The 26,531-nt window shown below is 32.9% G+C and overlaps 1 protein-coding gene across 3 annotated transcripts in view; it reads left to right on the forward strand.

Moving 5' to 3' along the window:
- LOC107068165 (zinc finger protein rotund) overlaps positions 1-26,531 on the forward strand; it is a 177,365-nt gene that overhangs the window by 81,995 nt on the left and 68,839 nt on the right. For 2 of the 3 annotated variants that reach the window (XM_089175335.1, XM_089175333.1), the window contains exons 3-4: positions 13,965-14,033; positions 14,117-14,171. In XM_089175335.1, the coding sequence (XP_089031461.1) occupies positions 13,965-14,033; positions 14,117-14,171 (124 nt within the window). The remainder of the gene's footprint in view (positions 1-13,964; positions 14,034-14,116; positions 14,172-26,531) is intronic. The other variant, XM_089175334.1, reaches the window with a different exon arrangement.

Raw genomic sequence — 26,531 nt, forward strand, 5'->3', positions numbered from 1 at the left:
CTTCCACTTTCCACTCGTCCTTAGAACTCGATGGCTCCCGCGGTTAGTGTCGAAAAAAGAAAACGCCGAGGTTCTTTCAAATAATTCTCTTCCTCTGCAACTCTCCTCCTCCTCCTCCTCCTCCTCCTCCTCCTCCTCCTCTTCCTCTTTCTCGTCCTACACACAGCTCTTTTCCTACTATGTTTTTGCCAAACGAGTTTCAACTTTCTGCTTCTATCGAAAATACCGTAAAGCTTTATCGAAACTTACGAGACTTAAACTTTGTTCTTTCTTCCTTGGAGTTAACTGAAAACGATAGCCAACGTTTTGTAATCATTTTCTTTAAATATTACGTATAGTACTAAAAATCTTTCCTTGGTCAATTTAAAATCTGTCCACAATATTGTTTAGAAATGCTGGACACATTTGTGACTAACTTTATATTCATAAAATCAATTCACCGAATTTCTTTCTTTCCCGATAAGGTAAAAGTAACTAACATCGATTAGACTTTTTAATTAATCTAAAATGTTAGTCAACCACAATAACGTTGAGATAAGTTTTATGATATACCTTTGATTGCAAGTAAACGTAGTCTTTTTGTCTAGCACAATTTTCAAAGTCTTTTCCCAGCCCCTGGGTTACCCTTGAGGGAGTTATATTTCGTTCAGATAATACGTGCCAGCTTCGACACCCGAGACTATCGGTTCACATAAATATCACGACCTTCTTAACTTTCCACCCTCACGTGGTACCCGTTAAAATTTAAAAGTCAAGATTCGATTTTTCTTAACCCGACGTAAATCCTTCGTCGACTTTGTCCGCTTATCGCGTTCGTAGAAATTTTACCGCGATATGAGACACGACCAAAGAAATCAAAGAATCTCCTACTACGTTTCTTTTTTCCTCTTTCTACCCTTTTTCAACGTATTCTTATTATTATAAATAATAATGAAAAATTCAAGATAACTCGAAAAAGATGAAAAGCAAAAAAAAAACAAAATAAAATAACCTTTTTCCTAATATTTCTGAATTAATCTTTTGAGTGCTATGAACGCATACATGCATTTTATAGAAATTCCCAGTGTGAATAATAATTATGTGTTTGTCTATATAAATGCAAAAATATTATATATATATATATATATATTATTTTGAATCTTGTCCCATCAAAGTTATCTAATAAGCAATAGCACCTTAATTATTAAATAAAATGTATTATTCGATAAGATTAATAAAATCAGTCACACGAAACAAACACACAAAGAATACAGTATTCTCTCCCTAAACACTTCAATTAAGAGTATTTAGCATTCAAAGGTTTAAACAAATAATTGAAAAAAAAATTAGGAGACTCTTGACTCGTTTCATTTATGCAATTAAAAATATTTTTGAATAAAAATGGGAAAGAACGAAAAAAAGAAAAATGAAGGAGATAAGAGAGACAAAGACATACAATGAAGATTCGAGATTTGAGATTCAAACTATAGACTGCAAAGACGTATGAGTTTTATGGTTTCTCCGTGATCAGGTCGCGGTTATTCTTCGGGCCTAGGATCTTCTCTCTCTTTCTCTTACTCTCTTTTTATCTCTCTCTTTGTTATACTCATCGTCCAACCCAGTCTTGAAGGATACCGCTAACCCTACTCTAAAGTTTCTTCACGAGACGCATAAACTCGGTAGAATTTTATTTGCGATTTAAGGAAGAATTTCTTAGAGTAAGATATTTGCAATCGAGAAAAGAATAAAACTCCCACGTTGTCCTTCTCTTTCTCTATCCTTCTCTTTCTTTCTCACTTTCTCTATCTCTTTCTCTCTGCTCTCTTTTCATTATTATTATAAATCGAAAACCGATTCACCATCTATCCTCTTATAATATTTCTAATCTAACGGACAATATTTCTTTTTTAAAAAAAAAAGAAGAAAAATAAGTAGGATAAATTAATGTACGAATAGTTTGGAAAAAGAAAAGAAAAATAATATATTAAAATGTGGTTGTTGGTAAAAAAGAAAAAGCAAAAATATAGATGATTTCTTTTACTGAAATAAATCTATAACGAACACTTGAATGTAAAGTACGAGTTGGTAGACTCATGAGAAGAAGATAGAAAGGATAAAGTGAGCCGAAGAAAAAATATACTCTTTCGGCATGGTACGACACAAAAATGAAATAATTCGTGATAAGGGTTAAGAATAAAGAGTACACAAGGATAGGAAAGTAAAATAATAAATTTTATTCTTCCTTTTATACATAAATATATATATATATATACATATTATACATAATTATATATATATATATATATATATATATATATATATATATATATATATATATATATAAATTAAAAATATTATAATATAAAAATTAATTTCGATAGAAATACGTAAAAATAAACTAAGATAAATTTCAAAAAATAAGAGAAAGCATAGTAAAAGGAAGAAAAATGATATTTAAAAAAAATGTTTTAATCTATATCGAAATAACGAGAAGGGCCCCTGATGCAAAAAAAAAAAAAAGACAACATACAGAGAGAGAGAGAGAGAAAAGAAAACAGAAAGAAATAGAAAAAAAGAGCAAGCACAGTATTTCTCGTCTCTCGACGTAAAACTATAACGAGATACTCGAAGGTGAACCAGAGATAAATATAATATGAAAAATGGTAAAAAGGTCGAATAAAGTAGAGAGACGGTGAAATGCGTCTGGAGAGAGAATGAAGAGAAGGAGAAGGAGAAGGAGAAGCTGCTGCTACTGCTACAGTAGTAATAGTAGTAGTAGTAATAGTAGTAGTAGTAGTAGTAGTAGTAGTAGTAGTAGTAGTAGTAGTAGTCATGTAGGTGGAAGACGAAGAAGGAGGATGAGGAGATTGGAGATCGTAGGTAGACAGGCAGAACGTATAGGTTTATGTGTTTCCGCGAGCAGGCCGCGGCCATTCCGCGCGTCTGAACCTCTCTCCACCCCCCAAAACTCACCCGTCCTCCCCCTTTCAACCCAAACCCACCCCACTTCATCCGTTTGCTTCCATTCTACACACACCCCCAGCTCACCCCCTCGTACCAACTCACTTCTCCGTTGCTGCTGCTGCTGTCGCTGTCGCGGACGATGTGGGGTGGTGGTGGGCCAGGGGTTTCTGGGGGGAGAGAGGAGGAAAACAGGACGGGAGGGTGAAAGGGGAACGACGAGAAAGAAAAGGAGAAGGAGGGGAAAGGGGCCGGCTGTAAAAATTTTACTGCGAATTGTCTGCAGAACCCGAGCGCACACACCGCACCGCACCGCACCGACAACGACGACGACGACGACGACGACGTTACGAGCGAGAAAAATAGGAGAAACCCCCGGGAAACCGTCGGAAAAACTCGTCTGGGTCAGATCTCTTACCCCGTTGTTGCCCGCCCGCGCACATGACGGCAACCCCTCTTTCTCACTCTCGTTGGCAACCCTTAAACTCGTCGCGACCACGTCTACCTTTATTCCACGGTTTTAGGTCAACGATTATATCGTTGACGCTAGCCCCTAACTTAAACAGAAGGGATACAAAAAAAGATTTTTCTTCTTTATAAGAAAGTGACAGAGAAAGAGAGAGCGAAGGAGTTTTTTAACACATATTGTTCACAGCAGCTGCGACACTTTATTCTTACAAATTTGACAAGAATAGGGTTTTTTACGTATTGCAATTTTAATTCTTATTGGTCGTAAGACTTTTATATATTGATGATTCTCACTAATAAGTCATAAGTGGTTTTGATAAATATTCAACAAAATTGTTCAGTATTATAAGAATAATTTATAATTTATTAGAAATTATTATTTTTTTTTTTTTGAAGGAGTACTATAAATATATAAAATTATTAATTACTGTATTATTAAATACCATATTCTTATTTGTAAATCACTTCCCACGTTACTTACGACCGATAAGGATTAATGTTACTCGTTTGTTATTATTCGTATTATAAATAATTACAATACTTAGTACGTATTTTGATTTATCACTACGATGTAAATAATAATAATAATAATAATAATAATAATAATAATAATAATAATAATAATAATAATAAAAATGCGTATAAAATATGACATTAATCTAATATATTCGATATTTTCAAATAACTCGGACAATGTTTTCTTTTTTTTTCTTTTTTGAAGAATTTTCGATACAATCGATAATTTCAAAATAGTTCATTGGCAGATAGCCCCCACGGGCGTAACGTTGGCACGTAAATCCCGATCAGCTATCAAGCCACTGCATTCGAGTTTTCCAAGAGCGTGAAGAGTCCCAAAGAGCGAGAGAGGGAGAAAGGGAGAGAGAAAGAGAGAGTGAGTGAGTGAGAGAAGCCCCCATTCGGAGCCAACTGTTGAATTTTATCACTCTCTATTCCCCCTCTTTCTCTCTCTCTTTCCTTCTCGTCTGTCTCCAAGTAGATAGATAAAAAGAGAGAAAGAGAGAGAGAGGGAGTTAAATGAGAATGTGAAGGAGAACGAACGTGACACAGACCACATGTGCGTCATTGGCCCACCCTCCGTGTCTCGTCGTTTAGGCGTTCTAAGTCAGTGAAAAAGAAAAAAAAATGAAGAAAAAAAAAACAGCTACGAAAGCGATACCAGTCTCGACACCCTGTGGGAACACATGTGTGTTTCATGTATATTCTCTCTTGAATGAAGGGAAAGGGAAAGGGAAAGGAGTAGATTCTCGAGTCAAGATAATCTACTTTGAACGCGTCTTTTCACTGATAAAGCTTAAGAGCATCTAAATGTTTCGACGTTAGTTCATTAAGTTTTAAAACCTAACGAAGAAATAATATTTATTTCAGATGACGAACACTATATATATATATATAAGACCTATTAAAATCCGTTATTTCGATATTATCGATTCGTACAACTTTTCTTATTACTTTTATTTTCTATCTTTTCCCCTTGTCTTATTTTTAGAATTATATATAACAAGTGTAAACTTGTTCCTTTTACGTCTTATTCCCCCTTCTCTTCCTCCTCCTTCTTCTCCACCTCCTTAGTTTACTCATTTATTATTTCATTTTTCTTTCTACTCGATTTTAGAACCGCGTAAACGTAATCTTAAATTCAATTTAGGGAGTAAAAATTCGCTGAGAAATGTTGAAGGAGAAAATAATAGCATCCTGCAGCCATTTAAGATCGTTAAAGGATAAAGAAAAAATGCGTCGTTGTGTCCAAGTAGAGATCAACAGTCAAAATAATTCTTTCCTCGGTTCTTTACGGCACGAAGCCACGTGTTCTTCTTGTAACCCTTGAAAAGCTAGTTTTGGCAGCTGCTGACGATTTATCAGAAGTCCTCCCCTAGAATCGTCGAAGAACTCTAGCAACTCGTAGTTTCGTGGTTCCTTTCAATCTTCTTTTGGTTCTCTACTGTCAGCCTAGAAATTCGACTTCGTGATCGAATTGCTATAACTAAAAAAGAAAAAGAAGAAGAAGATGATGATGAAGATACCATTTTTCTTTTTCTTCGTCAACATTTTGAAATCTTCGAGTTATCTGAGTAATAAATAACACGTTGAAGAAATTTTTTTTTTTTTTTAATTTTTGGAAAATCAATTTTATGTTTTATTTCATTTCATTTTCTTTCATTAGATCTATGATAATAAAATATTCGACAAATTTGAATAAAATAAAAATTCAATTGAAATCTCGATTTATTTAACATATTAATCGTTTAAGATACTTCGAAACAAGGATGAAATTGAGATGAATCGTGATGTATCTGCTTACGCAACTCTCTCGAAAGATGATCAGGCTAAAAGGTGGATAGCGAGAGAAGAGATCGTTAGTGCATCGCCCTTAGTAGGTATTAGGAATTAAGTAGTCCTCTCCAAACATTGGATCTTCTCGTCGACTGGCTGACGAACGAGTGTAGTACACCATCGTACTACCATCACCACCATTACTACCACCATCGCTTTAACCGAGAGTCGCCGATACTCGCGAGAAACTCGAGGTCGAAGTTTTTTTTCAAACCTCTCGGCCATTCCTCCTCCGTAACCAACCTTTTCTGTGAAGATATCAAGTTCCTTGGAGACATTCACCCTCTTTCTTTCTCTCTCTCTCTCTCTTTCTTTCTTTCTTTCTTTCTTTCTTTCTTTCTCACTCTTTCTCGAAGAAAAACCGCAAGTATTTAAAGTTACCTTCTCGTCTTCGATGAAACGATTTAACGCTCGTTAAGCTCGTCTCGATTACATCTTTCTATTTTATCCTTTTATTATTTTTTTTTTGCTTTTTTTTTGCTTTTTTTTTTGCTTTTTTATTGCTTTTTTTAGGGATGGGAAATTTTGGTTTCTTTTCTTTATTCGGTTCACACGTTTGTGAGAAAATATTTTGACGCTTTATCGCTGTTAGGCACGGTAAATCGTAAGAGTAACTAAGACTTAAATTAAAGAATTCGCGAAACGGGTGCACTCTTGACAAGTTGCAAACGCTCGAGAGTGGAATAACAAGGGCTGAACGTTCGAAGTTACTACGCTCTCGTTGCCTCGTTTCGAGTTCTTTCGAAGAATAAGAGTATAAAGTGTGGGAGGAATTGAAGGTAGGAAGGAAGAAAGAATGATGAAAAGAAAAGAAAAAAGAAAAAAAAACAGAGAAACGTAAGAACGTTCGAAGAAAGTATTTATTGGAAGGAAAACATTTCGAAGGGAAGTAAAATACGCTATAACTTATTATTTTTTGTTCTTTCCAATTTAAAAAAAAAAAAAGAAAAAATAATCAGAAATTTATCGCAGCGTTTGATCGAATAAAAAAATTAAAAGAAAGATTTAGAGTAACGTTGTTTATCTCGAATTAAAAAGAAAAAATTCTTCGATTTGAATGACGGTAATTTAAAAGAAAAAAAAATAGCCTCAAATCGAATCAAACGACGTGTTCCTTTTGTCGTTTTATCGTCGTCAAAGGAACGTATCACACGATGCAGTGGTAACAAAAATCTTTTTCTACGTATCCACCTATATGCTTTGGAATAGAATAGTAGCGTAAGGTCGTCGCGTAGGGTAGTCGAGGACGAAAAAAGGGGTTGAAAAGAAACCAAAAAGAGAGAGAGAGAGAGAAGGGAGGAGTGACGTCACGCAGGGCATCCGTTCACGGCGTCCGTTTGGGGCGTTCGGTCGGGGCATCATCCGTTCGCGGCGTCCGTTGGGCTAGGTCGTGGCGCCCCCAGGAGGCAGCCTCGCGAGAGAAAATCACCACCGTCTCGTGTCTCCGCCCGTCTTTTTCTCGGTGGGTGCAAGCCACCGCGCCACTGCCACCACCGCCACCGTCACCGCCACCGTGCCGAAAAAAGCAAGGCTCGTAGAAAGGACGCCCGGCGTCGTGGCGCTCTTTGGCTGATCAATACACGCCGCCGCCGTTACCACCGCCGCCTCGTACGGGAACGGAAGAACGGACGGGCAGAAGGACGAACGGACGGACCGACGGACGGTCACGCATGTGCACGATGTACCCTCTTATTCCCCACCTCTTTTATTTTCCTTCTCCACCGACGACTCCTCCACCGACTCTTCCACCATCCACATCTACCCACTCTTCTCTCTCTCTCTCTCTCTCTCTCTCCCTCTCTCTTTCTCTTACCCTCCACTCTTCCATTTCTTTCTCTTTCTTTCTTTATTTCGCCCACACTATTTATACGTACGTACGTTGGTACGTACGATATGTACGTACGTCTACCGTCCTGCTCCCGTGGCCAGTACCTCCCTCTTCCTCCACCTCTTTCTCCCTCTCTCCCTCTCTCTTTTTTCCTCTCTTCTCTTGGCCGATTTTTTTCCTCCCGTTTTCTCGACTCCCGCATTTTTTTTTAACCTCTTTCGGTACTCCTCCACCACCGGGCCGGCGAACGTAGTAGCTTCCCTCACTTTCCAACCCCCCTTTCGCCCCATCTATCTCATCCTCCTCCTCCATCCTTCCTCTCCATCCGCCGTACGTCCCTTCTCCATCCGACTCACCCACCCGCCTCCCCCTCTTTCTCCCTTCATCCAACAGCAGCAGCTCCTTTCTTTTTCTTCCTCCAGCACTTTTTTCTCCACTTCCCTTCTTCCCCTCGTTTTCTTTCTCTATCTTTTTGATTCTCTCTTTCTTGTTTTTTTTTTCCTTTTTTTTCTTCTTTTTCTCTACTCCAACCACCCTACCTACCTACCTACCTACCTACCTACCTACCTACCTACCTACCTACCTACCTACCTACCTACCTACCTACCTACCTACCTACCTACCTACCTACCTACCTACCTACCTACCTACCTACCTACCTACCTACCTACCTACCAACCTAACCACCCAACCACCCCCCGACGCCGAGCGTCGGTGTCCTTTTGCTATCGGGACGTTCTCTCGACTATCGGTCCGACCACCTACGCTTGCTGAGGAAAAAGGAAGGAGATGAAGAGAGGATAAGGCAAAAAGAGAGAGAGATAGACAGAAAGAAAAAGAAGTATGAAAGAGGGAGAGCAGAGAGAGAGAGAGAGAGAGAGAGAAATGGCGAAGCGCCGTTGCGGTGCCTGGATGCGAGCTAAAATGTATTTTTTTTTCCTTTCTTTATCTTCCCTTCGAGCTGCTCGCGGTAGGTTGGATTACCAATCCGAGTGTTCTCTCTCTCTCTCTCTCTCTCTCTCTTTCTCCCTCTCTCTTCTCTTTCTATATATCCCATCTCTATCTCTTCTTTCCACATTTTTTCCCTTTTTTCTTCCCTTTATTTTTCTACTCCCTCGTATCCCCCCTCCTCGCTTCCACCCTTTTTTCTCTCTATCCTCCTTCTCCTTCCATCTTTCCTTCTTTCTTTCTTTTCTTTCTTTTTTTCTTTTTTTTCCCAAGAGAGAGTGAGAGAGAGAGATGCTAGCTCGCAGTGGATGCGCCTAAGGGCTGTTGCCGTAGTCGTTACCGCCAGCTAGAAACTCCCTACCTCGATACGGTTAGAATGGCGGAAAGTACTTTAAAGCGGATATCGTTGTGCGTTGATGCTCGAGATGAAAATTATTGGGTCGAGTTTCGAGACGGACCACAAACCCAGAACGAATGGAGTTTCTTTCTAATTGCAAATTACCAACCAATCCCTACCTTCTACCCCTTTTTCATTTCGTTTTTTTTTGTTTTCTTTTTGGGATACGTTCCTCTTTTACTTTATTCCTTCCGTGTTTCCTTTTTTTTAATCGTAGGTCGTCTTTAGTTATTTTGCAAATGTCCCATTTTAATATCATCATTGATCGAAATCTCGATAACTCGTTAGAAACTAATTTGTTTTTAATCATATACTTTATATATGTTTATATATATATGCATAAATCAAAACTCTTTAAACCTTTCCTTTCGACGTAATTTCCTTTTTTATTCGAGCAAATACTTTCAAAACCACGTTTGTATCTTCTCTCACACTATGTCGTAGAAGTCACTTCCGTACTACTATACTCGTACTGTGACTTATCTAATTTCAATGAATTTTTGATAAATGCTCGTTTAAGAAATTGGTTCAATCTTATATGTCCGTCAGTCAGGCTTGCGCGAACAACGCTTTGAAAAATTCTAATTAACGTATACGATAATCATTAATATATATATATAGATATATCATAAGAATAAATTTGATATAAAAAAAAACAAGTCTCATTTCGTTTTAATGTTCTTTTGAAGAAACATAAAATTCTAAAAAAATTAAAAGGAATGGAAAAAGAAACAAAATACAGGAAAAAAAGGATCTCGTTGAACGTTAGTCGGGTACTACCCTTATTCACTTTACTGTGTCGTACCTCGCGAATAAACGAATATCATCCAACCAAACCTCCTATATCTTTCATTTCGTTTTGACTTTGTGAGTTCCGTTTTGGTAAATAGAGTCTAGTCGAGAGTCGTTTTTCGTTTTTGATGACAATGTTTCCATTCGACGAAGAAGAGAAAGAAAAACGACCGGGAGAAAGTCGACTCTGTGTGTTAAAAGTATTCCGACGATAGAATTCGATCGAACGAAACCGAGCCTTCCCAATGAAAGAGTAAAGTTCCATTCAATGCATTCGACGTTTTGTTTTTATTTATTTTATTTTCTTTTTTTTCTTTAACTTTTTCTACCATTTACTCGTGTTCGTACAATATCTGGGCTAAGAGAAAAAATAATAGAAAAATCGTAAGTTTAGAAGAATTTATAAAAAAAAGATTTCGCGATTTATTCTAATCCCTAGGCCGAAGCTATATTCTCTATTTTCTATGTTTTTTTTTTCTTTTCTTTTTTAAATCTCCCACGACTAAACCTACCCCCTCTCATCTCTTTTCTTTCCGTCATCTTCACTAACATTTATTTCAAATCCAATTTTAGGCATTTTACGTTCGATTCAAAGGGAACCATCTGGCATCACACCATCGGATTTAAAAAGCGTCTCCTTACAAGGGCTCCACCTTACTGCATCATCTTCTTCTGCTTCTTATTCTTATTCTTTTTCTTTTTCTTTTTCGATCCCCCTCATTCCTCATTTTTAAAATAGAAATAGATCACAGACGCCAACTTCCGGTATCTGCCCGGAAAAACTGTATCTTTCTCTCTCTCTCTCTCTCTCTCTCTCTCTCTTTCTTACTTTCTCTTTTTCTTTTTCTTTTCTCGGTCATTGCATGAAGCTCTTCTCCATTTTTTTTTTTGTTTTTTTTTTGCTATCCTCGATTTCCCGCGAGGGTGAGAAACTCTCGAGAGATTCTTTCTGCGTAGTATCGGACAGGGAAGAAACCAAGAGAAAGAAAATGAGGAAGTAAAAAAAGAACTGTCCCAACTTCGAGTAAAAATGCATAACCTTCTTCTTCTTCTTCTACTTTTTCTTCATTTGAACATTTTTTTTTCTCACAAGAATTGGAGACGATTACGAGGGCCACCTGTAGCGCGAAGAAAAACTTAGGATCACTGCCCTTTTTTTTTTTAAACCGGACCCTTGTGTTGTCCCTTAAAACGTCAAAAGAGTGTCGACTCGTTCTAATTTATTTTACTTTAACTTGTCTTATAAACGTAAATATAACAACGAACAATTAAAAAAAAAAATACATCCGTTAGATTATACGAATTAAAATTTTTTTTCGTTGAAATAAAAAAATTATGAGACATTTTTTTATAATAAAATTTAATAAAATATATGGCCCCATGTATCCCGAAAGGGAATCATTATTTTAAATAAATAAAAATTTATTAAAATATTTATGATAAAATATGTGCTCATAATTATGAAAGTGGTTAAAGTCAAAATTTAAAAAAGAAAATGAGTTTATCAGTTATTTCACACATTCTTTTAAAACTCAATTAATTCGATGTATTTTCACGATAATTTTAATAATGGACCGTTAAATAGTGTTTGTTATTTAAATAATATATAGAATTCATTTAGTATTCAAATGTAATCCTTTAAATATTTCGAAACAAGAGATATATGACTTAGAATTAGATAATTTTTATAATTATGGGCATATATGTAATATATGCACATAAAAATGTTGACAATTCGATCATGACATTTGGACTTGTAGTTTATCAGCTTCTTGACCGTGAAAGGTGAGAAACATAACAGAATGAGAGTGAGAGAGATAGGAAGATAGATAGGTAACATGACCACACGCAAGGTTCCGCGAGATACGAAGGGTCGTTTGGTCGTTTCATTCGAGAGTTGGCTGAGGTTTAGGAGGTCGTGAGAAGGGAAACAGGGTCGTCTTTAAATGGCTATGCCGTAGAATCCCTTTAAAAAGGGTCCTCCCGCTAAAACTCTCTATATCCTCCCTTTTCGACGACACACCATTGGGCACACTTGATATCAATAAACCGATTCATCAGTCTACTCGAAAAATGGGCGTTAATTTTGTGAAATGCAATTAATTAGTTTAACATATATGTTATTTTTAAATGACAAATTTGAGAAATGATTTGTATCGTGGGGTTTTCCACCGAACAGGTGTTTTCCCTTTTTAAGTATGCATGAAATTTCACCGTGTGTTACTCCGAATAGAATTTTTTCTTTATTCAAGAATACAAGATTTGTATTACATTTATAATAAAGGATCCTTTTGTTCGTAGACAATTTTTACAAAAAAAAAAATGAAACAATTATTTTCAATTTCATTAGACATATATTTTCATTTTCCTTTTTCTTTTTAAACATTTTATACATACATCGTATTCATTTTTCTACTTCATGCTAATATTTATTTGCGGAATACATTGATTACGGTTAAAAAAAAGTTCTTTTTACATTATTTTTAATATTTACTAACGAAAAATCATTATTAACTTCTTTTTTTTCTATTTCTTTCTTCCGCTTAAAATAACACAATAATTTTTTCATATATGTTAATAGATTCAGAACAAATTTTCATAGTATAGAAAAAAAAATAAAGTAAAAAAGAAAAAAGAAAACAAGATGACGCGAGAAAAAAAACCTGTTTTACATTCTTTTAATATTTACATTCCGAAGAAAAAAAAGAAGAAAAAAAAAGCAAAAAGAAAAAAATGACATTCCTTTTTTAAAAAAATAATTTTTCGCTATACGCCTCGTACAGCGCGGATACTAATTTTTCATATATGTTATCAAATGCAAAACAAATTTTATAAGTATACTTAAAAAGAAAGAAAAAATAAATAAAAAAATAAAATGAAAACGAGAAAATAGAAGCGGGGGTGGAAGAATAGAAACCCAAAAAAAAGGATACAGTAAGAAAGTGCATTTTCTGAGAAGTTCTATATGAACGTATCGAAATTGTTTAGAAAAAAATATATCATTTCATTTGTCTAACCAAATTCTGAAAATTATTTTGCATTTTAATAAAAATTAAAAATTTATAAACATTTATAAATTTTATATTTATTAAATATTAAACATACTCGTACGTAACTACCGAAACATTATGATATTGCATATAAAAATATGTTATTACAAATAAAATAATAACGAAATGTGTGTGATATAATTTCTTTTTTCAAACAAGGATATATGTAAGAATGAATTCGTTAAAAAGATTCTCGTTTATCGTACTCGTTGGTTGTCGTACTCGTTCGACGGGGTTGGCTCGTTTATCTCTATAGAAGGCCGAGTGATGCCCAAGGTCACAGGCCCGCCACCCTCGTCTGTGTTGTGTCTAGACCGACTCACCCTGCTGCCACCCTACTGCCACCCGGTTGAGGAGGTGGGAGCGTCCCCTTCTCCGACGCATCGCGCTTCACCGCCTCCCACCCCTTTCCACCCCTTCCTACCGCTAACTCGTCGTCCTCGTTCGTGTCTCTAACTCGCGCCAATTATTCCTCCTCGAGTTCTTCCCCCCCCAACCCCACTCTTTTCTCTTCTTCATCATTCTCCATCTCTCTTTTTCTCTCTCTCTATTTCGAGACAATGAACATTTTCCACGTTTAAGGGGGGTGTAGGGGAAACGATACTAACTCAAACCACCGAAAATATTTTACCATATACGTTTTTAATTCAAATACGAAATTGTTTTAGATAAAAATGTTGTCTGTTCTTGTATTATATGTCAGCAATAAGAAAGATTAGTTTTTTTTTTGCAAATATCATTCGAATTATTGGAAAATAATGGGATTGTTTGTTTTAATAAGTGATATAAGTACATTTACAACCCTTAAATATACATTATTTTCTGTTAAAATAGTCTATAAAAGAAATTTATATAATCAAATTACATATTGAAAAGTTAATAGAAACATAAATACAATTAATTTATTTTTTTTTAATCGATTAATATACAAACATATAAAATGTTATCGAAACAACAAAAAACGTATTCGTACCATTTTCAAAATAAAACTAATCATATGTAAATCATGTATAAGAAGATAATCATTATGATCTTGTTTCTTTATTTTTTTCCAAGTTGTAATAGAAATTGACGAGAACGAACGTACAATGAGAATAAAATATCTAAAACGTTATCGAATGTTTGGAAAAAAAAAATTTTTCGAAAAATTTCTAACACATTGTAAATTTTAATTTAATATGTGTTACAGCAATGCAATCCTCACGACAAGGAAAGCGATTATTGGGGCGGTGGTCGAGGAACAAAACAAGGTTACGAGGTTAGTAACCAACATGAAAATATTTCAGTAGAATAGCTCGAATATATGCGAGCCTCGTGCTAATTCTACTTAGTGAAGCTCAGCACTTTTTGTTACAGGCGAAAATGAACGCGGCGGATCATGGTCAACTACAGAAAGGTAAGTAAACTTATATTCATTTTATCTCGTTTATCTTTCTTTCTTTCTATCTTACCTTTTTTTCTTTTTTCTTTTTCTTCTTCTTCTTCTTATTTCAATTTCGAAAAGAAATCATTCAGAATCACGTTTTAAATAGTCGAGACAACCTTTGATCGATTTCAAGATTTCTCGATAAACGCTTGTAAAGCAATGTAAACACTCGATCCTCTCAACTCTTCTGCTCCGAGGCTCATTCGAAGTCGAGTTCCTTCTCGAAACCGGTCGTGACTTTGCATCCGTGATGTAAGATCACCGATTAGGATTGTAAGTTAGCAAGAGAGAAAGAGAGAGAGAGAGAGAGAGAGAGAGAGAGAGAAAGATAAAATAAGAAGAAGTAAGAGTTTAAGGCCAAAGCAAAAAGTACGTGCTAACGTAAATTTATCGTCGAACGATACCAAGATATCTTAAACACCCCTATCACCTCCCCACCCTCTCCCTTCTCTATCTTCATCTCATTTTAAACTTGATCTTTTCTCGAGTTTAAGCTACTCGGTAGGAATAGCAACAACCTTAAATACATTTTACACTTTTCTAACACCTACTTTCGAGTTTTATACTTCACCTGTTGCAGTTACGTTTTCGTTTCCTTTCCTTTCCTTTCCTTTCCTTTTCTTTTTCATTCCTTTTTTTTTTTCTTTCGCAAAAGTATTTGCCACTATTTTAATTAAATTCCCCCATTCGTCTTTTTCTATTAATTGTAATTTTGTTCGAGAATATTTGGAAAAGAAAAAAATAAGAAAATAGAAAGACGTTTAGAAAATTTTTTTTCTCGACATTTACATATACTGTGATGTAAAAATAATATGACGCAATTGAAATGTGTCTTTTGTATGGATAAAGTTATGAAAGAACGTACGATGAGTTTTAACCGTTTATGCAAATACTATAGAAGTAACTCTGAAGTAATATTTTCCATATATCCATCTTATTTCGTGTAATGTAAGTGTTAGATTTTTCATGGTTAATATTTTTCAAGTATTTATTCGTTTGAAATAAAGCAAGAGTCCTACGATTTCATTGTATTTATTTAAATTGAAATAAAATTGTTCGAAGTAGAAAAAAAACAGCATAGACTCATCATAATGATGAAACTCCAAATACTTGTCAAAAATAAATATTTTTTATTTTTCAGTAAAACGATTTTTGGGACGCACTGTATCTATAATGCAACGAAATAATACTCAAAATTTTACATAATAAATTTATCTAAATATTATACGTACAAAAAATCAGAAAAAATATTGATAAAAATACGATTATTACTTCTTAATATTTGTATTAAATCTCTATGATGCAACTAAACTATAATTCAAATTTCATGGAATAAATATATTTAAATAAATAAAAAAAAACCCGAAATAAAATATCAATAAACATATAATTATTATTTTTTAATATTTGTATAATAATCCTATCTACAATTCAACTAAATTATACTACACACTTCACGTAATAAATTTATTTAATACGTACAAAAAAGAAGCAAAAATCTTTATAAAAATACCAGATTATCATTTTTTAATATTTTCATAATGTCTCTACCTACGATCTTACTTTTAGACTACATTCAAAATTTCACGTAATAAATTTATTTAAATAAATAAAAAAGTCAAGAGGAAAGCAAATAAAATAATACAATATAATAAACACTCATAATACGATTATTATATTATCTAAAAAGCTTTTAAAATATACTTTCATAACCATATACGATTTAATTAATAAATAATAGTAAATTGTGTGAACAAAAAATAGTAAGACAATGACCTAGGTCTTAGGCCATTGGTGTTCTCGATTATTTGATCAGTCTTCTTTTTACTCGTTCGTTCGTCCTCGTTCTCTTCGAAGGGATTGAGTAATCGATGTCTTTGCTCGTAAAAGGTGAAGGCACGTTACCATAAACGTTTTTCACTGCCAATGGCACGCGTGTGTTCCCTGTACTCTTATAGGTCGGGTTCTCGTTTACGGCACCTGAGTGGCACGCTCGATAAAGAAAAAAAAACAGAAAAAAAATAAAAAAAAAGATTAAAAAAAAATAAAAATAAAAAATAAGAATAGAAAAAAAGAAATAAATAAGAAAGAAACATATCCAGGAGGAGTGTACACCAAGATTAGAGCGAGAACCGCACAAATATTTGCATACGCATTATCGCTACGATGCAAACGAGCTGGACCTTCCTGCGTCCACATCGAAGCCCCTTCCCCACTCTTCCCCTTTAACCCTCCCTTCCTTCATCCCCTTCTTCTTTTCTTTCTTTTTTGTATTTTTTTCTTTTTCTTTTTTTCCTTTTTTGTTTTTGAGACTTTAATACGAGATACACACATCTATGGATACACATCGTTTATATGAAAGAGAGAGAAAAAGAAAGAGAGAGTTGCTAAACGCACCTAGTCAGGATAAGTTTTTTATTATATGTTGCATACAAATGATATGCATATCTATAGCTATCAATATGTAATTTATTTTATTCGTGTTAGAAATAGTTTTTTTCTTCTTTTTTCTAAGTCGGATATATAATATAGGGCGATATATGTGTGGAATAATTTATAATATTGATTATTAGGTAATTATTAGTTCGAGTTAATTTTAATATCAGAAGTTTTTAATTATTAATTATGAATATTATATGCAACGGGTAATACTTAAAATCGTACACGAGATTACGCTTATTAGAGTTTTTCCTTGAAAATTGTTAATATAGTATGTGAAGAAAAATATATAATAAAAAAGTTTAGATATAAATACATTAGTATACTTTAATTACATATTTAACAAATTTAACTTGAATGAGTTATTTAGAAAAAAGTGAAATAAACATATAGGAAAATAATGTATAGAAAACATTTCTACTTTAAAATCATATTTTTCGGTTGATCAAACGACAAGAATACATTGTGTATTTCCATGTTTAACAGTTGGTCATTCTTGGTTGCTCCTGTTAAAATGGTTTTTTAAATCAGAATCAGTTTAATATTCTATAAATGAAAAATAATTACAATGTAAATTTGTTTAAAAATGACATATCTATTAATATACATCGAATATTAAAACAATTTCCATCCGATATTTTATTAGATAAAAATAAACAAGAAAAAACTTAAAATCATTGTCTGATAAGAACGTTAAAATAATCCAAGAATATTAGCAGAGTTCATTAGAATATTCTATTATCTATCTATTAAATAATTGATATTTAAATCAATTATATTTAAATACTTTTTAGTATCAGAATCAGTTTCAGATCCATTAAAGTAAAAATAATAATATAAAGAAAATTTGTTTAAAAATGACATATCTATTAATATACATTGAATATTGAATAATATCAGATCTGATATTTTATTGGATAAAAATAAGAAACGCGAAGTCATCATTGAATAGGAACATGAAAATTAATCTAAGAATTTTATTAGAGTTTTTTTAAAATGTTCGATATATAGTAGTGAATTGTTAATTAATCGATAGAAACGTTTATTATAATCGAGATACACGGAATTATGTTTTACGTATCTTCCTGCTCGAAATCCACCGTTAGACTGACACGTTGTCTTCTATGAAAGTTATTTTCATTAAATGTTGTTTATATGACTCTTCCTACTAAAGAAATTCTATTTATTTCAAATATTCATAACGTTATACATATGTAACCTTCGTAAAGTCATATAAACAATATTTTCAATAAAAGAATTTTTGCATAGAGGACAAACGACTCAGTTTATAGTTTGATTTCGAAGAGGAAGGTGTGCGTCGAACTTGTACTTCCAGATTGGAATATACATTTTTTTCGATTTAATTAATAATTAATTAAGGTAAATCGAACAGATTACTATACTCTCGTAATAATTTGAATTATTTTAACGTTCCTGTTAATTGATGACATTTTCGTCTAATAAAATATCGAATTGAAATTGTTTAATATTCGAAATAGGTCATTTACTTTGTATTATTTTGTTACTTTAATGAGTATTTAACTGACTCTGATACTAAAAAATATTTTAACAGGGACAACAAAGGATGATCAACTGTTAAACATGAAAAAACACAAGGTATTCCTGTTGTTTGACCAACATATACGATTTTAAGGTAGGAATTTTTTCTATATTATTTTCTCATTTATTTAATTAACTCGCTAAATATATAATTAATATATACGTATTTATTTTTAAATTTTATTTCATTATTCTTCACACATGCACACACGCACACCTCGTATCAATAATTTTCAAGGAAAAATTCTAATAAGCGTAACCGTGTACGATTTTAAAAGTACACTCAACGCGTAGTTCCTTTTAAAGAAGATTTAGATTATAAAAAAAAAGATTGAAAAAGATTTTGTATATCCACTTACCTCATTCACCTTTAGAAGAAACAATAAATTATTTCTTGGATAAAAAAGATGGAATACTTTAATAGTCAACGGGGTGTTGTTGTTGTTTTTGTTATGTCTCCTCACTCCCTAAACATTAAAGGAACAATTTGCAATAAAAATTTCAACTAAACCAGAAACTAACTATATAATGTAACAGAGACGGGGAGAAAAAAAGATCTTAAGTAATACGATTGTAAGTAATTTTTGGTTTTTTGTTTTTTTTTTATTTAGAAAAGAAAAGGGTCGCGCGCGAATGATCATTATACCATCGCGTGTTGTTGAATTTCTCTTTAACCGAGAAGGGACTGCGACGCGCCTACGTTTCGCACTTTGGGCCAGCCAAGGCCCACCGTCGATGATAAAGAGAAAGAGAGAGAATCCCTAAAGAATCACCCTCCGGCATGTTCGTTGTTCACCGACATGTTGAAATTGCGCAACGGATCTCTCATCAGGCCTCTTTCTCTCTCGACCGGACTATTCGTTAATGTACGGATCGCATGACTCGAAAATTTTTGGCCAACGAACGAGATGATCCAACGTTTCCACTTAGAAGGCCCCCCCGAAGGCTATTCCTTTACGTCTTTGTCTCATTATCGTATTCGCTCGTTAAATAATACTCTTTATATTTATATACATATAATATATTTTTTCGTAAGATTTGATCGGTTCATTTGACGCACAATTTTTATTATAAATCATACAAATCTCACGATATTTTTATTATTTCTTAACTACCCATATTTTAACAATGAACACACATATATTATATGAATATAAACTTACAATGAACATATATAAATAAAAAAAGATTTGATAGGAACATTTGACGTACAATTTTCATTATGAGTTATATAAATTTTACAATATTTTTATTATTTCTTAACTATCCATATATTTTGACAATAAACACACGCGTATATATACATATATATATGAATATGAACATACAGTGAACATATATATAAAGAAAGATTTGATCGGTAAATTTGACGCACAATTTTCATAACGAGTCACGAAAATTTTATGACATTTTTATTACTTTTTAACTATCCGTAATTTTGACAATGAAAGATAGAAATAAAAAAAAAAGACAAATTTATAAACATGTAAAATACGTTTACAAGTATACGTGTATGTGTGTAGATGTATGTGTGTAGATACTTAACCAAAGATTATTAAGGTCACTTAATCATTAAATCTTATATATGATAAAAAGAGAAAGAAACAGACTACATAGATAGGTAGAAACGATCTACCCGACGCGCATTTCGAGTCAAAAGACACCGCGCTCGTTGGTTCTACGATGATGGCAGCGCATTAAACTCATACACCTGTTGTACTCGAGTAACACTAGGAACGCTTGACGGCCCGTATGAACGAGCTGCAACGAGATGAGACGGTCTTTATCGAACGTTTGCGTATTTTCTACACATATATATGCACACACGTAATATGGTACAAGGTGTGTTAGAGATACGCGTGAATGAAAAAGAGACACGGAATTCGCGAATAAGTGAGAAAGAGAATGAGTTAAAGAGAGAAAGAGAGAAAGAGAGAGAGATAAAGAGCAACTGTTTTCGAGCAGAGTTTACTCCCGTCTGATAGCTGTATTTCACGTTTTTGCAACACACACAGCAAAAGTTTATAGCCAATTAAAACGATCTACAAAGCCTCCGGACATAACGCACACAAAAGAATACTAAGTCTTTAACCAGATATAATATTCTTCTACTCTCTATCTATATCTATCTCTATTTTTCTCTATTTCTTTTTATCTATAAATATTTTTATTCGATTGAATAATATACTTTTTTATTTAATATCTTTTCAATTTTCCAATATTTCCTTATGAATATGCTAACGAAATTTTACAAATTACTCATTTAGTCTTACATTATTTTCTTTTTCTTGTTTTCTATTAATTATAATTATTCACAAATTTATCTTCGTAAATTATAGAAATCGTTATAGTTATCGTATTATTATCATTCTATTATTATTTATTACATTTTTATCCTTTGATTTTCTTTTTAATGATTCTAATCGAGATAAAAATAAAGAAGTGTATTTTCGTTCTTTCTTTCTTGTATTTTTTTTATGTTTTTCAATGAAAAAAAATGTCTACCGTTCGTCTGGGGCCAGGTACTTCAGGTGTTTTACGATTTTTTTCTCTACTTCGCCTTGATGTTTGTTCACTCTCTTTCTCTTTCTCTTTCTTTCTCTTTTCGATTCGATAGCTTTTCCAAAGATTTTACCATCAGTAAAAACCCACACTCATAGATTTTACGACATCGTTCGTGGATTTTATACAACGTTACTCGCGTGTTGTTACCTTACTCGAAACACCACCGATGAACCGGCACTCGATTTACACGACGTAACTCTTGTAAAAATCCTAACGGAAAAGTTCTTTTTTGTATCGATCAAAAAAGAATAAAAAAAAAAAAGTTACTGCGAACAAAAATGAATAGAATAAGGATGCTTGCATCTCTTCAAATTATCATCGTCTTCCCCCCCCCCCTCCTTTCCACTTGTCTTCGTCGTAAAAATAATCCCCCTTTTTTCTACATTCTTTTTTTTTGTTTTTACTTTATTTTTATTTTATTTTTTATTCTTCCGTTTTTTAGCCTTCTACCAAGTTAAAAAAAAATGCGTTTATTTGTTTGTTTGTTTTTACATATATATTTTTTGCTCTCTCTGTATGTCAACACACATATTAATAGATCGATTATTATCAAAAACAAGATAGAAAAAAAAACAATGAATAATTTCGTTTCCTAGATCTCGATTACTAATTAATCGTCAACTGACTATGCATTTCTCAATGACGAAGTAATTTACTCTCGGATACCGGTATCAACTCGTCGTTCTATACTTATATCCCTAGATTATATTTCCCTTCCTCTTCGCCCCACCTCACCTCCTCTCCCTTCTTTTACTTTACACGTGAACACGCATACGCGCATTCATTTCTAGTGTGGTAAATGCAAAAGAGGAAGATTTTAAGAATTTTAAAACTGACTTGTCGAGTCAATCGTCACGAATATTTTTCAAAATCGTTTATACCGTCTGATAGAAGATCCTTTACGTTAAATGTGAGAGAGAAAGAGTGAGAAAAAGAAAAAGATAGAAGCAACGAGACGACCTTGCCATTCTGAACGTTGCTTTTGATTTCATTTTTTGAACGTGTCAGTCTGTCTCGAAAATTCTTTTTACAAAGAACTGACAATAGTCCGAGGAATAAACGCGCTAATGTCATCGACAGAAACGTCCGAAATATATCTCTCTCTATCTTTCTCTTTCATAAGATGGAAGAGTAAGAGGGAGAGAGAAGTTTCGAATTAAAATACGACAGAAAACGGCTGAGGGGGTAAACGTTTTATACGTAAAAGTCGATTAATTATTATCGAGACAAAAACGTTGGCAGACGTCTTTTTCGTAGATTTTCGTTCTAACGTTTTCCGATTAATCGTTTCGACTTATCTATCATCCTAAAAGATTATTTGTGTGAAATATTACTTCCAAAGAAATCAAGAGACGGAAAAGAAAAGGTAAAATTGATTTGAAATCCAGTCAGACGTATGTATTTTTCTTCTTCTTCTTCCAATGTTTTTAATTCTACTCTTTGTCATTATGTAAATCATTATTAAATATATATATATTTATTTATCAATGACGTTAAGAAATATTAGATCTAATTTCTTAGTAAAAAAAGATTGAGATTCATTTCGATCGTTAAATCTAATCTGCCTATGGAAATTTGCCATGCGTCCGTATAATCGCACTTTACAATTAATCTTTTATTTTCTTCAACGTGTAATAAGATGACGTTGCATCGTTCGTTATTAAACAGGTCGTGAACTTCTGCTAACTAACGATAAGTCTTTACAAGATAATAATCAATGATGAGTATAATCGATTCTATCCTTCTTTTTTTTTTCGATTATCTTATTTTCATTTAATTTTCTATCACGTTAGACGCGTTTTGTGAGTATACAGGGTGACCCCTAATGTTAGTCGATTTGCGTGTACCAAATAAGAATTTAGAAGTTTATTTCTAAACCAGATATTTGAAATAGTGGGATCAAGGAAACCACCGTTATTGTTTCATATTTTTAACATTACGTAGATTAGTATATTCGTAATGAAAAATCAAAAATTCTGATTGAATAATGATTTTTTTCTTTGTGGCATTTTTTTGTTTGTTGATAAAGCGACTTTTAGGACACCCTGTACTTACGACGTTTCTCTCTCTTTCTCTCTCTCCCTCTCTATTTCTCTCTCTTTTATTCCTTTATTAGCTCATCCGGAAATATCAATAATTGAGTAATTAATAGTAATTTTTCATAAAAAAAGAAAAAGAAGAATCATTTAAATAGTAACTCTCGCGATAAATTTCTGTAAGATATATCATTAGAAATCATCAGAACGATCGGAAATTCCAGAGAGGCCGTACTCGAGCCATATTATAAAGCAATTTACAAGATTCTTCTTTGTCTTTTTTTTTTCATTTTCTTAATTTTTTACTTACCCTCCTTTCTTACCACCATCATCACCAACACAACCACCACCACCACCCGACCTCCCTCTTTTTTCTTCTCTCTTTTTCTATGTTTACTTCTCAAGAGCAACTCGAGTAATTCTCGTAACCGCAACGTTCATTTTCCATTCATCCGGTGTTCTACTTTATATCTCAGCATTATATGTTATCTTTTTTTTTGTCTCCTTTTTTTTTATATTTTCCATCCACGCCCAAGATCAGTCCGTCCTGTTCTTACTCCCTTCCGATAAATCGCGTTGCAATCTCTCTCTCTCTTTTTTCTTAATCTCTTACAATATCTCTCCTATAATTATTCTTTCTCTGTCTATTGCATTGAAACAAAATCGTTGCTAATACGATGGATCGAACGATAGATCGATAGATCGATTCGTTGTTCGCATAGTACCTGACATTTCTACCGAGTTACTTGCATAATTTACTACGAAAAACGTTGGCTGCTACATGAGAGTTTTACGTGTGCACGAATATATTTGAACATTTGTAAGCTCGTGCTACTGGTATTTGTATTGATGGTATTGTGTATTTTTAGTTATATATATATATATATATATATATATATATTTATGAGCGGACAGGACATCTCATTTATCTTAATGAGAGAAATATTCTCGAATTTCCGAAAAAAAAAGAATACGACCTTAAGTATTAAAAATACTTCGGATAGGTCGTGGTTGTCAAAATGATGTGAGAATTAAAAAAAAAATAACAGAAAAATACATACGAAAATTAAAAAGAGAAAGAAAAAGAAATAAAGAGAGACAAAATCGTAGTATAGCAAACGTATAACAGAGTAAGAACGTGATAGAAACGAAGGAGAAAGAAAAAAAGATATATAGATAGATAGAGATAGAATGAGTGAGTGAGTGAGATAGAAAGAAGGAGAAAAGTAGATGGAGCAGGAAGGAGAGGGTCGAGAATCCTTGATCCTAGCGAGTGTAGTCGCGCGGTTCGAAAAGATTACGTCAGGATCGATTCGTGGCGAGACCAATCGAATATTCATGAGTTTGAGACAAGTGCAGGCCACACGCATTACCTGTACACGGTTGTTTCCTACGTGGCTACCTTCCTTCGTCGCGTCGTAAATGCAGACGATACGTAAAATCATATTAGTAGTAGTAGTTGTAGATAGTAATAGTATTAGTAGTAAGTAATAGTATTAGTGGTCGTTATGGTTGTATTAGTTAGTAATCGTTGTCATCGAGGGTATGCGTATCGACGACCCTACTGACACCTGCTAAGATCAGAGTCTCTACTGGACTATGATAATTCTCATTCTAACCGAGTTCTATTTCCATCTCTATCTCTTTCTTTCTCTCTCTTTCGTATATATTTCTCCTTCTTTTTCCTTCGAGCAGTTGACTTCTTGGAAATATAATAAATATGATATTAAGAAAAGTGATCTGCAGATTTGAATTTAATTGCTCGTTTATTATTCCCCCAATAGATAGATCCTCAATCGTTATTTGTTATATATCGTTATATAGAACTTATCGACTTTGTATATATTAAATAATATATATTATAATATATTATTGTAATAATATATATTCATTTCTTTTTAATTTTTTTCTTTTCTTATCTAATTTGTACACCTGTACACACGCGTACATTCGAGTGCTTCCAGACGATTTTTTTTAACTTTCTATTTTTTCTTTTTCTTCACGTGAAGATGTTTTATTTCTTTATATAAATATGACATTCGAGCGAAAAATAAAAAAGAAAAATATCTACGTTATGATTTATATTTTTATTCGTTGGAATATTAATTTTAGTAATTAATATCGCGTATGTTTATAATGACAGCTTATTTTTGTATTGTTGCCGAGTTAAAATATTGTTTCGTCGTATGTTTTAATATTATGATTGTCATTTAAAAATAATCTTCTCTCTGTAAGTATGACGTAATCGTAATCGATTATTAACATTTGAAAGAGAGATTTGCAAGAATAATCCTTATAGAGAATTTTTTTTTCTTTCTTTCTTTCTTTCTTTCTTTCTCTATTAGTTGAAACAACGTAAATATACGCTCTCGTCACGACTCATTGTCACGCATAAAATGATACAAGGTGGACCAAAAGTTTCTAGATCTCGTTTAAAAATAGAATAATTCCTGGGTGTATTTGAAATTCGTATTTATTTTCTTTTTTCTGGTTTTTTTATTTTTTTATAAAATATTACAATACATACACTTCTTAGAAATGATTCTGAGTTTGTTTTTCTAAATCATTGATCGTTTCAAATGATCATTATTTTTCTAAAATATTTTTTATCACCTTTTGTAATGATCTAAAGACTTTTGATTCCCCCTGTACATATATATACACATATGTATTTATGTATATACGTTAAAATGGAAACAATTGTCACGCTCCCACGATTATTAGCCGCGTTTCCCATGGAACATGCGTAAAAGAAGGACCAAACTCGATTTTGACGATTTTTATCTCCTCGGTTAAAGCGTCTACAATGATTTGTTTGTTTTTTTTTTTTTTTCTTTTTTACCATAGATCTTTTCTTTATTTCAATTAATACAAATTATCATCGACGAAATTTCCATTTTTTTTGCTGATTTTAAAATAAATACAAAAAATAAATAAATATAATATTTGCTTAGGAATATGTATATATGTGTATATTATTGCATAAAATTGACCAACGTATTTATCACGATTTGATTTATTTCCATGATCGATCATTTCGTTATTGCAAAATACGTGAAATGATCATCGACAAAAGTTTTCTTTCTTTCTTGTTTATTTGTTAATTTTAAATAAGTAAAAAGAAGTATTAATAATAATATATATTTTTCTTAAAGACTTGCTATTGCATAAAATTAATGAACATATATATTTATCACGACTTTATTTATTTTTGCAATCGATCTTTTTTATTTTTATTGAGGGGAAAAAAAAAGAAAAAAAATCTAAATCATCAATCAACATAACTTATACGTTTTTAGTTATTAATTTTAGATTTAGATAAAAATCATGTTTTTTTTACGTACACCATTGCACGTATCCTTCTATGTGTGTATGTGGGCACATCTTTCTTTCATATCATACGACCAATTAATTTTTCCCATTGTCTTTGCTCGAAACCAATGGTCGTACTTCCGAACCATTTACTTGAATATCCCTGTTCCGGTTTTTACTTACGGGTAATTCTTTGATATGACACAATTATTTCATGCATGTATAAGACTATCCGAGATTTTTCAATTATTCCTCTACGGTAGTTAAAATTAAAAATAAACGATTAGGAATAATTCTTTTTTTTTATTTTTCTTATCTTGCGATTTAAAAAAAAAAATAAATAAAAAAACAAGAATCAGTGTCGCGAAAAAAGAAAATATGTATTTCTTACGTCCGATAATAACATATGAAAACGAGA

The sequence above is a fragment of the Polistes dominula genome, unplaced genomic scaffold (genome assembly GCF_049000335.1).
Source record: "Polistes dominula isolate Pdom_NZ unplaced genomic scaffold, Pdom_raw_medaka contig_82, whole genome shotgun sequence".
In the NCBI taxonomy this organism is placed as follows: domain Eukaryota; kingdom Metazoa; phylum Arthropoda; class Insecta; order Hymenoptera; family Vespidae; genus Polistes; species Polistes dominula.